Raw genomic sequence first — 12,432 nt, forward strand, 5'->3', positions numbered from 1 at the left:
ATGTGGCCAGGATCGACACTCTCATAGGCTGGGGGAGGAAGGGACGCCAGGGTCTGTGTCTTCTTTCAAGGGAATCTGCATTTTCCGAAGCCTGTTGGCGCCCTCACGCGGCTTCCCAGGCATACTTTGGGCTTGGGGTTATTGTTTCCAGTGTGTTCAACCTTTCCTCAGATGTCACTGAACTGTGCTTGGCTGGCCTTTGGGGCATTGACCTGTCAGCAAATAGATAATGTTTTCAAAAAAGCTTGAATTCTGTTCAGCGTTTTATAAGGATGAAAACTGAAGTGGGAAAAGGTTGTAAAACCCTTTGACTCTCCATGGTGGAGTGGCTCGTTTCTCCAGCTGCCTCAAGTTCATGTTCACAGGTAAGTGACTTCTACCCTCTACAGCGTTTGAGGACTACGTTCTGCAAGTCCACGTCCTCCAGGTTCTACTCGGTGGGGTGTTGTGTTTTTGATCCACTAAAGGCTGTCCTCTTGTCATGCGATAAACAATACTATGATGCTTCCATAGGAGCTTGCTGAGTACATCGATGATGTCACAATGTGATAGGCAATACAGATGGCTCTTGGTCCCTGTCTCATTTATAGCAATACTACTTTATGCATCAATTCTCTCGAGAATGTGCGAGTGGGGGTGGTATATGGGGTGTGTGGTGCAAATGGGTGAATGGATTGAATAATCTGCCCAAAATAAAAATACTAGTGAGTGTTTAAATCTTGGTTGTATGAAAGCGCAATTCTGTTTGCACAGAAAACAAATTCCTCTCCCAAAAGCTGGTGCTGGCTTAATATAGGACTATGCCGACTTGATCTTTTCTCCCACACCATGCTCATTTCCTCATTCTCCCAGTTTTCAATAATTTAGATACTAAAGAATATGGGCTCTGCATGCCTGGCTGGGGGGTGGGGAGTTGGTTTCTAGAATCTTAATTTCCCTCTTGTAGGTTTCCCTAGCTAGTAGAAATGCTGCTGCTGATTTGAACAGATCAGTCAAATATCATTCACATTGAAGACTGGGAATAGAGTGTGGTATTTCCAAGTGTTTTGAGAGAAGAATAGCTTGCTAGACATATTAGAAATGACATGGACTGTACCCAAAATTCTTAATATTGGGATCTAACAATGGTTATTATACTTGTGAGGTGTTAACTTATTTACAAGCTTTTGTTTAATAGAAGTTGTTTCTGTGTGTGCCCCCATCCCCCACCTCAGCCCCACACATCCCTCACCCCTGTAGACTTGGGTACCCTCCTCCTCTGCTCTGTAACTCTCTGCCATTATCTCTGGAGCCTCTGTTTCCCTGCCTGGGAGTTCCTGTTTACATGCCCTGCCCCCTACTTGATTGTAAGGCCCTTGAATAACATGTGTGTCCTTCTACTAAGGGTAATGGTGACAAATATTTGCTATGGATGTTGCAAATAGGTTAGGAAGTCACGTAGGAAAAAAACCCTGCTCACTCAGTGGTTTTAAAAGACACTGAAATTGAAAAAAAAAAAAAAAAAAGAAGGAGAAAAAAAGCCCAGGTTCCACTGCAAGAATCAAGGGTCAGAGTTGTGTGTTGCTTTGCACAGATGGGAGAACTATGGGCTGGAGATCAAGAAAAGCTGGGAGTAATGCTGACGTTAGACTTTCTTGTTTGAGTGCAATTCTTCAGTCTTCCATTTCATTTCTTTCCCTTGTCCGTCAGCTGCAGTCCTCGAGACTAAAGGGGCCTCCTTTTTATCCTATCCTATCTTCCACTTTGTTGGAAGGCATAACCCGCTTACCTGCAAGACAGTATTTTCCTATTTTTCTGCTTCTTAGCATAAACTAATATTTCTTTCCTCCTTTTAATGATCCTTGGGAGAAACAAATCATTTGCTGGGTTTAATAATATCAAAAGTGTGCTATCTACATTTCTGCATGTCAGTGTGAAAGACATTTAAAGAGCTTTAAAAAAAATCAGAATTTGTGGCTTAGAAGGTAACTTTCAAATTCAAGGGAACTAGGAGCAGTTCTACTTTTCTGAGAAGCCAAGGAAGGGGAGTATGTGGTGCTGGTGGCCTTGAAAACTTTTATAAAAGGAGAAACCTCACAAGAGGAAAGCCAAGGAGAATATTCACCGTGTGATGTGGGGTGGGGTGAAGGCCACTCTACTCCTGAGCCTGGCCTAGTACTCCTCGCCGTCCCTCCAGCTCCTCAATGGCCATTAGCACATTTAGATTCTCCTTATTATCTTGGCCTGGATGTAGAAAAACCTCAGCCTCTTCCTCCTGAGTCCAGTCAAAGCAAGACCAACATGTTTCAAAGATAGTAACTGGGGGGAAATGAAATGGAAAGCAGAACAAATCTCCCCAGAGACAACTGAAAACCTGGTACATGATATAATAGAGAAGGCATCTCCTAAAGTGACAAGAGCCTGGGCACCAATGGCTTGGCTCTGGGGCACCAGAAACCTATTTCTTTGGGTCACTTCCGGCCTATCTGCCCGAGAGTGAGGTGAACTGTCGGGTCTGTGCTCTGCTAAACGAGGGTGCCTGCTTGCCTGGCCTGGAAGAATTTTTGTCCCTCCCAGCCAGATTTCCTAGTCCCTGTGCATGTGGGCTCTCAAGTTCCAAGCCTTATCAGAGTGTTGGTGTTTTTTTTAAGTGTAAAAATGATCCTATCTTTATCTTGCCTAAAACTCTTTATTAGTTTCCTTGCCACTGGGATAAGGTCCCAAGTCCTCACTGTTAGAGATGAGGCCCCGAGGAATCCAGCAGCCACATCCTTCAGAGATGTGCATCCACTTTCCCTCACGCTCACTGGACATTCTTCTGTCCTAAACCTACGTGCTCTCTCTCGGGTCTGGGCCTTTTCATGTACTCCTCCCTGCCTGGGAAGCTGTTCTCTCTCCTGTTTCCTTGGCTAATTTATCACCCTCATCTCCTATGAGGAGATATCCCAGGATGAAAATGCTCTAGCTCCAAAGTCTCCTCCAGTTGCCCAGACAAGGGCAGGGCCTCCGCTTGAGGCTCGTGGAGCTACCCATGCTTCCCTTTCCCTCACAGTCACCACGCTTGTCCTTTCTCATGTAGCAGCTGTCTTCCCTGCCGCACTGTAAGTTCCATGAGGACAGGGCACGTTAGAGGGCTGGTGCCTCCATATGGTTTTAGGTTGGGTAAGTCAGGTTCTCCAATATTTCTCCCCAGGCACCAGAACTGTCTGGAACTGACCTCATAATACAGGAATCGGCAAACATTTCTGCAGAAAGCTACACAGTAAATTTTTTTAAATTTTATTTATTTATTCATGAGAGATGCACAGAGAGAGACAGAGACAGAGACAGAGACACAGGCAGAGGGAAAAGCAGGCTCCATGCAGGGAGCCCGACGTGGGACTCGATTCTGGGTCTCCAGGATCACACCCCGGGCTGAAGGCAGGCGCTAAACCGGTGCGCCATCCCGACTGCCCTAGAAAGTAAATGTTTTAAGCATTGGTGGGGGGTGGGGGATGTAAGTTTATCTTTGTCACAACTACTCAACTCTGCCATTGTAGCACAAGAACAGCCAAAGACAATATGAAAACTAATGGACATGATGGTGTTCCAATAAAGCTTTATTTACAAAAACAGGCAGTAGGCCAATGCTCCTATTATAGTTGTATCTTCAGCCTGGAAGGATTCCAGCCTCTGAGAAAATTATTCTTCCTGATGTGTTTCTTTTCTCTCCTCTTTTCCTTCCTTCTTTCCTTTCTTTCCTCTCCTTTTCTTCCTTCCTTCCTTCCTTCCTTCCTTCCTTCCTTCCTTCCTTCCTTCCTTCCTTCCTTCTTCTTCCTGTTTTCTTTTTCCGTTCTCCTGCAGCATCAATAGCCAGACTTGTGTCTTGAAGTTACACTTAGTAGCCTTGATGTATTGGCCCATGGTGAGCACTGACATTTTGTATTCATTGGATTTTTGGTTTAACCCTGACATGGTTTATAGAACTCTATCTCTACCAGTTTTGACAGCCTCAGGCACCCCATCCCCCATAGCACTTCTTATTTATCCCTCTTTCTGAGATTTGTCAATGTCCTCAGTTCTCTCAGGTGATCCATCCAGGATCTCCTCCCCATCAGTGGTCTTCCAGAATATTGTTGCTACTGTTCTAAAGTAGAAATATCTGAGATGTCTCTACCAGGAAAGGTCAGGAGACTGTCCTCTATGTTGATAAGATTAAACATTTAATCAAAGAAAAGAAAACTTCAACCCTGAATAGTTAAACAGAAGCGCAGATTGTCTGCACATAGACCACATGCCATTTAGTAGAGAGGGACAGTGATGCTGGTGAGGACACGTAAGAATTCTTGGGGTTTCCACAATTAGGTGGCCAAAGTCTGCCAGCCAGTGCTTAGAAATCTTGATTTCTGACTTTCAACTAGACTTTCTGAGTTTATTGGAAGACCATCCTCCTGGAAGACTTGAAAATTCTCAATCTGTTTTCAAAGAGATTTTTTTAGAGATTAAAATTATTCAATTTATGAAAAGACAGAGTGAAAAGGAGATAGCATAGTACCTTATTTTCAATTCTGAGTTCTTTTGTGTTGGTTAAAGTGAAATTTTGTTATGGTAAATTGTTAGGAAACCTTAATTAAAGGTTCCTGCAATGTGTGATACCCAAGAACCCTTCACACACTTTAGGAAGCTCAAGAACAAAATTGTTAGCTTAGGGTACTATAGATAACAGCTGAGAGAGTAGAATTAGATGACATTACATCTGCTGATTAGGGTGGGGAAATAATGTGTCAAAATACCAGAGCATGCTTAAATCATGGAATGTGCCAGGTGAGGAGACACACTCTCATAACCCTGTGAAACAAACCTGTTTATTACTGACAACTAGATTCTCACTACGTTTCCAGGGTTTCAGAAACTATCAGAGATATTCTCCAGCATCTGCTATGTTTCCCAGGATCTCACTTAATTAAAAAGTAACTAACCAGTAAAGAAAACATGGTCTACAGATATACCAGAATTTAATTCTATGCTTATAATGATATGAGGCAATTCATCTAACATCTGATTCTGGAAACATTGCCTTTCCTGAAAAAATATCACAAGCAAGGCTTTTGTTTATTTGTCCTAGAAATTTTGGTATCTCATTGCACTTTCCCAGACTTAGCATTATAAAATTGCCTCTGCCTTTGTGGATGCATGCAAGTCATCAACTTTTTCAACACAGTGGCCTTCAGAATTCATCACTGCCATTTCTGACCTGGGCAGAGATAAGGCAACTAGGTTCAATTTCTGACTGAGCAACCAATCAAAGGGCCAAGAACCAGCAGCAATGATGTCCCAGGCCAGGAAAGGATGGATGTCCCAGCTAAAGTAGAAGAGCAAATTCATCCTCTTCTGGCCTTCAAAAAATTAATTTATTTTTTACTCAGAAGTATTTGACATACAACATTGTATAAGTTGAAGGTATACAACTTGTTGCTTTGATACACTTATATATGGCAATTTGAATTACCACCATAGCTTTAGCTAACACCTCTATCATGTTACATAATTATCATTTCTTTTTTTGTGATGAGAACATTTAAGATATAGCCTCTTAGCAATTTTGAAGTATACAATACAGTATTGTTGACTATAATTATTATGTTGTGCATTAGATCTTCAGAATACTCTCATCTTCTATTTGCAAGTTTGCATCCTTTAACATCTCCCCAATCCCTCCACCCCTCAATCTCTGGTAACCACCATTCTAGTCTCTGTTTCTACAAGTTCAGCTTTTTTAGATTTCACAGATAGACAAAATCATACAATATTTTTCTTTCTCTGTCTGGCTTATCTCATTAAACATAATGCCCTCAAGGTCTATCCATGTTGTCACAAGTGGCAGGATTTCCTTCTTTCTTATGGCTGAATAATATTCCATTATATGTATGTGTGTGTATATGTATGTGTGTGTACATATGTACATACAAAGTTTTTTTATATATGCTATATACATGTGTGCATATATACATATGTATATACCACATCTCTTTTAATCTATTCATCCATTGATGGGCACTTAGGGTTGTCTCTGTATCTTGGCTATATTGAATAATGCTGCAGTAAACACAGGAGTGCAGGTATCTCTTCAATAACCTATTTTAATTTCCTTTGGGTATATACTCAGAAGTGGGATTGCTGGATCATATGATAGCTGTATTTTTAATTTCTTTTTTTGAAAGAGAAAGCACGCTCACGAGGGTGCACATGAGTGGAGGAGGACCAGAGGGAGACGGAGAAGCAGACTCCTCACTGAGCAGGAGTGGGAATCCCCATACGGGGCTCCATCCCAGAACCCAAGATCAGGACCTGAGACAAAGGCAGATGCTTAAAACAAAACAAAACAAAACAAAAAAAACAAAGGCAGATGCTTAACTATCTGAGCCACCCATGTGCCCCTGTATTTTTAATTTCTTAAGGAACCTCCATACTGATTTCCATAGTGACTAAACCAGTTTATTTTCCCATCAACAGGGCATGAGGGTTCCCTTTTCTCAAAATCGTTACCAACACTTGTTATTTAATGGCTTCTTGATGATAGTCATTCTAACAAATGTGAGGTGATATGTTATTACGGTTTTGATATGCATTTTCCTGAGGATGGGTGATGTTGAGCATCTTTTCATGTACCTATGGGCCTTTTGGATGTCTTCTTTAGAAAAATGTCTTTTAGTTTCTCTGCCATCAACTTCTCTGCCTTTTTGTTTTAGTCAGGCCTTCAGGGGATTGAATGAATAATGCCCATCTACAGTGATCAGGGCAGTCTTCTACAGATTCAAATGCTAATCTCTTCTGGAAACACATCACAGACATACCCAGAAATAATTCTTTACAGCTATGTGGGCATCCCTTAGTTCCCTCAAATTGATACGTAAAAATAACCATCCAACCAACCTCAGACAAATTCATTATGAATCAGGTTAAAAATGAAGCAAAGTAAAGCCAGTCCATAATTTTGCCCAAACACAGATAAAAACAAGGTCATTGTGCAACCCACAAAATACCAAACATCCTCTCTCATCCTCATCCCTCTCTCTTGCTATGAGTGATTGTGTCTGTACCCAGTCATGAAAATTGCTCTGGCTTTCTGGCAGCATCCAATCTGAAGCAAACCCCCATTTTCTTGGATCCTCTTCCAATAACCTAACTGAAGCCCAAGTCCTATAATAGGTTCTTTCTAACACTCTTTTACTGAGACATCCCATGGTTCCTACCGTGTGTTCCCCCTCACTGCAATAAGTAATGAATCCAGACTGTTCAACTATAGTTGTGTTCCTGGTGGTCATTGGATGAAGGCAGTGTCAATGTTACAGGGATGGAGATCCATGATATGCATGAATTTTTGTGTTTGAGAATGTTACTCTTTAATAGTAGAGATCACAAAAGTCACTATATTCAGAAAGAAGCAAAATATAAGCAAACTCAATATGAAAACAACTATAGAATTGCAGAGGGCACAGAGAGGGAAAATGAAGAGAGTAGGTTGGTTGATCATCATTCTCCTCCTTAGTACCACCATCACCACCACTGATCTGAAGGAGAATTCAGAGCCTGGAGAGAGGTTAAAAAATGTATCCAATAACATGGAGTGAAGCCATAGGATCTGTAAGACTGAAGTTCATGGACAAGACACGACACCACTAGCCTCTAAGTGTTGCCAAATATTTGCATGCCACTGGAAAGAAACCTTCTTAAATGAAGAGCTAAGCCAGGAAAAAAAATCATTGAACATTGATTTTTTTTTAAAAAAAAGTCTTATTTTAAAATTAGGACATGTAATATTACAACTATCGTTGAAGTTTTCTTATTTTATCATGATCAAAGAATTTTTCTTTGCCTTTTAAAAAATAAGTTTTTGGTTAAAATTTCAAAAATGATATAACCAGTGAGCATTGCATTCTCTGGGTGTAATACTGCTATAGTAATAAACTGTCGTTGAATAAAGTAAGTTTGAATCTAGTTCATGTAGATTTTTTTATTTTACTGACCTCCTAAATTGATTAATAAAATAATGTTTCTCACTCTACTTCTTAATATTGAATTTATTTTTAAAAATTTATTTTTATAAACCATGTTGGTTGGTACTATTATGTCAGTAGTACTTTTGATATGATGTAATGAGGGTACTTCACCTAGGAATAAACCTAACAAAAGAGGCAAAGGATCTGTACTCAGAAAACTATAGAACACTCATAAAAGAAATTGAGGAAGACTTAAAGAAATGAACAATGTTGCATGCTCATGGATTGGAAGAACAAATACTGTTAATATGTCTATGCTACCTAGAGCAATCTATACATTCAATGCGCTCTTCATCAAAATGCTATCAACTGGGCAGCCCAGGTGGCTCAGCGGTTTAGCAGTGCCTTCAGTCCAGGGCATGATCCTGGTGACCCAGGATCTAGTCCCACATCGGGTTCCCTGCATGGAGCCTGCTTCTCCCTCTGCCTATGTCTCTGCCTCTCTCTCTCTCTCTCTCTCTCTGTCTCTCATGAATAAATAAATAAAATCTTTAAAAAAAGAAAAAAGAAAACCAAAACTGGTGGCACTACAATTCCAAATTTCAAGCTCTATTACAAAGCTGTAATCATCAAGACAGTCTGGTACTGGCACAAAAACAGAGATAAATGGAATAGAATAGAGAAACCTAGAAATGGACCCTCAACTCTATAGTCAACTCATCTTTAATAAAGCAGGAAAGAATATATAATGGAAAAAAGACAGTCTCTTCAACAAATGCTCTTGGGTAAATCGGACAACCACATGCAGAAGAATAAAACTGGACCATTTCCTCACCCCATACACAAAAATAGACTCAAAAAGAATGAAAAACCTATATGTGAGACAGGAATCCATCAAAATCCTAGTGGAGAACACAGGCAGCGACTTCTTTGACCTCAGCCACAGCAATTTCTTACTAGACATATCTCCAAAGGCAAAAATGAACTATCTTGATTTCATCAAGATAAAAGATTGCTGTACAAAAGATTCCTTTTGTACAGCAAAGGAAACAGTCAACAAAACCAAAAGATAATCAAGAAGATATTTACAAATGACACATCAGATACAGGGCTAGTATCCAAGATATACAAAGAATTTATCAAGCTCAACACCCGAGGAACAAATAATCTTAATCAAGAAATAGGCAGAGAACACAGACATTTCTCCAAAGACGATGTACAAATGGCCGACACATGAAAAAATGTTCAACATCACTCAGCATCAGGGGAAAAGAAATAAAAACCACCTGACACAGGTCAGAAGGCTAAAATTAACAAGTCAGGAAATGACAGATGTTGGCGAGGATGCAGAGAATGGGGAACCTTCTTACACTATTGGTAGGTAGGTAAGCTGGTACAGGTATTCTGGAAAACAGTATGAACGTTCCTCAAAATGTTGAAAATAGAGCTACCCTACAACTCAGAAATTGCACTACTGGGTATTTACCGCAAAGATAAAAATGTACTGATCCAAAGGGGTGTCTGTACCCAAGGTTTACAGCAGCAATGTCCCCAATAGCCAAACTATGCAAAGAGCCCAGATGAGCATCAACAAATGAATAGATAAATAAGATGTGGTATATATATATATATTACTCAGCCATCAAAAATGAAATATTGCCATTTGCAAAGATATGGATGGAACTAGAAGACATTATGCTAAGTGAAATAAGTCAATCAGTGAAAGATAGTTATTGTATGATCTCATATGTGGAATTTAAGAAACAAAACAGAGGATCATAGGCAAAGAGAAGAAAAAATAAAACTAGGCAAAATCAGAGAGAGAGACAAACCATAAAAGACCCTGAATCATTGGAAACAAACTGGGGGTTACTGGAGGGAAGAGGGGTAAGGGGATGGTGTAACTGGGAGATGGACCTTAAGGAGGGCACATGATGTAATGAGCACTGGGTGTTATATAAGACTGATGAATCACTGACCTCTACCTCTGAAACCAATAATATATTCTATGTTAATTAATTGAATTCAAATAAAAATTTAAAAATTTATTTTTTATAAACCATGTTGATTTTTTATAAACCATGGTATTATGTTGATAGTACCATTGATATGATGTAATGAAAAGAGTACTTTACATCTGTGGTTTTCCTTCTCCAAATATACAATCCCTGTCTAATCCTGAGAAAAATCCTAAGAAAAATATCAGATAAGTCCCATTTTAGAGGACATTCTACAAAATAACTGCTCAATACTCCTCAAAACTGTCAAGGTCATCAAAAACGAGGAAAGTATGAGAAACTGTGAGAGCCAAGAGGAGCTTAAGGAGATATAATGGCTTAACGTAATGTCTTCCCTCTACATCTTTGCAATACTTTGTACTACTAGATATTTAATCTTTGCCAATTTTTCAGCTAATGGTTCTAGTATTCGCTGCTGATCATTACCCAAAATCTATTCATTGGAGTTGCTGATAATGATTTATTTAATCTTATAGGATTTTAGAAGTCAGTAATGGATATTGATTTTTACTGAATACTTTTTCTGGGTCTATCAAAATGATCAAAATTTTTCATAAAACCATCATTGTATTCCTGGGATCAACATTGCTCATTACATTTTTTCATGAACTGCTAAAGTCCACTTAACATTTTTAGCAATTTTTAATCTACTTTCAAAAATAATTAAATTTCTATTTTTTTCTTATACCATTCTTGTTTGTTTTGATGTCAAGGTTACACTTGTTTTATGAAATGAATGGGTAGTTATTTCCCTGGTCCACACTGGACTCACCATATCCTCAATCTAGGAGTTGCATTTACATAGCACTGAAGTCTATCCACCAGTATTAGGTACTGTTATTCCACTACATTAACCCAAGAATATCATCAGTTGGTTGTGCAGTTCTAGTGGTTTTAATTTTTACTCATGGAAGGAAGGAAGGAAGGAAGGAAGGAAGGAAGGAAGGAAGGAAGAACAGACAGAAAGAACAAACAAATAAAAAGTAACTATCCATTCATCAACTAGGGGAAAACCATAATCAATGGTTTGCCTTTTCATTCCCAATAAGTAGAGTCTTTCATGGAGTTATTGATCAATTAAAAAAATCTGCTTTTTAGTGAAGATTAAAATTGTTAGTGAAAGTTATTTCTTCTACCAAACTGTTCTTTCATTTGTCTACTTTGCTTAAAGAAAAATAATTGCAATGATTATTTTTATTTTATAGGGTTATTGACTGCAGATTGCAATTACCATGTCTGATGCAGTAATTCTTCGCAGTGTGAAGAAATTTGGAGAGGACAATTATGGTTTTGAGTCAAACACATTCTGTAAGTGGCCTTTTTCTCTTACTGTCACTTATATAAAAAGAGGCTAGAGCAAAAGTGGACAAGCTAGTGAAGTTTCGAAGGGCAGAGTCAAGCCACAATAATATGGAGAACCATTACGGGATGCACTTCTCACCCACAAATGGGTGGTTCTCTCCAGAATCCATGTAATGGAATGTTTGAAAATGCTAGGTAAAAACACATGAACTATACATTGAAGGATATAACCAGTGGAATTGGTATCTTTTGCAAGATTAAAATCATGACAAGTCCAGAAATGGATGTCCAAATCCATTTCACTGATATCAAAAAACATTTCAACTCTTACACTCTCACAGGTAGAATGAATTGGGTACTGGCCACATATGAAGGCATTGCTTTGATGATCTTATACTTCAAGTTAAGGTCTACAAAAGCACCAACTGTGAAAGCTACATAAGTGGAATTTAAACTGTACCTCACCTGTTAAGTTCCCAGGCCTGGAGAAGCTAATGTCAACCCATCATGTGATAGTTTGTACAATAAATTATGATCCTGGGAAAAAAAACACACAAAGAGTGGGTGAATGAAAGTATGTTATCTATAAATATCTCTTTCCCAGTAAAGTGGTGTTGTTCCAGCATTGGTTATTATTATTGCCTTTATTCATCTATCATTATAATTGATTACAGTAGTGATTATTCAGTGAGAAACTACCGAGACTGCTGGCCAGAATGAGATGATGGGAAAGAGGACCCATAGCATTACTACTTAACATCTAGTGAGCACAAGTGATTCCAAGCAATTATTATTATTTTTAAAGATTTATTTACTTATTTGAGAGAGAGAGAGAGCCTGAGCAGGGGGAGGGGCAGAGAGAAACCATAGGGGAAGCAGACTCCCCGCTGAGGGGGAGCCATACTGAGGAGGGGTCTTAATCTCATGATCCCTGAGATCATGACCTGAACTGAAACTGAGAGTCAGTCACCTAACCGACTGAGCTGCCCAGGTACCCCTAAATTATTATTTAAAAAAAAATCCTATGATTCTACAACTTACAGAAGAAGAAAATGAGACTTAACTGTCTCTTTCTCATATATATATATATATATATATATATATATATATATATATATATATAAAGAGAGAGAGAAAGAGACAGATATATAAAG

At 39.0% G+C, this 12,432-nt stretch overlaps 1 protein-coding gene across 2 annotated transcripts in view; it reads left to right on the forward strand.

The window, feature by feature from the left end:
* The first annotated feature begins 237 nt into the window (after positions 1-237).
* Positions 238-12,432, forward strand: part of ABCB11 (ATP binding cassette subfamily B member 11) — a 91,251-nt gene continuing 79,056 nt past the window's right edge. The window contains exons 1-2 of one of the 2 annotated variants that reach the window (XM_055308511.1): positions 238-365; positions 11,182-11,284. In XM_055308511.1, the coding sequence (XP_055164486.1) occupies positions 11,209-11,284 (76 nt within the window). In that variant the 5' untranslated portion in view covers positions 238-365; positions 11,182-11,208. Of the gene's footprint in view, positions 366-11,181; positions 11,285-12,432 lie in introns of those variants that run through there. The other variant, XM_055308512.1, reaches the window with a different exon arrangement.

The sequence above is a fragment of the Nyctereutes procyonoides genome, unplaced genomic scaffold, assembly GCF_905146905.1.
Source record: "Nyctereutes procyonoides isolate TBG_1078 unplaced genomic scaffold, NYPRO_anot_genome, whole genome shotgun sequence".
Classification (NCBI taxonomy): domain Eukaryota; kingdom Metazoa; phylum Chordata; class Mammalia; order Carnivora; family Canidae; genus Nyctereutes; species Nyctereutes procyonoides.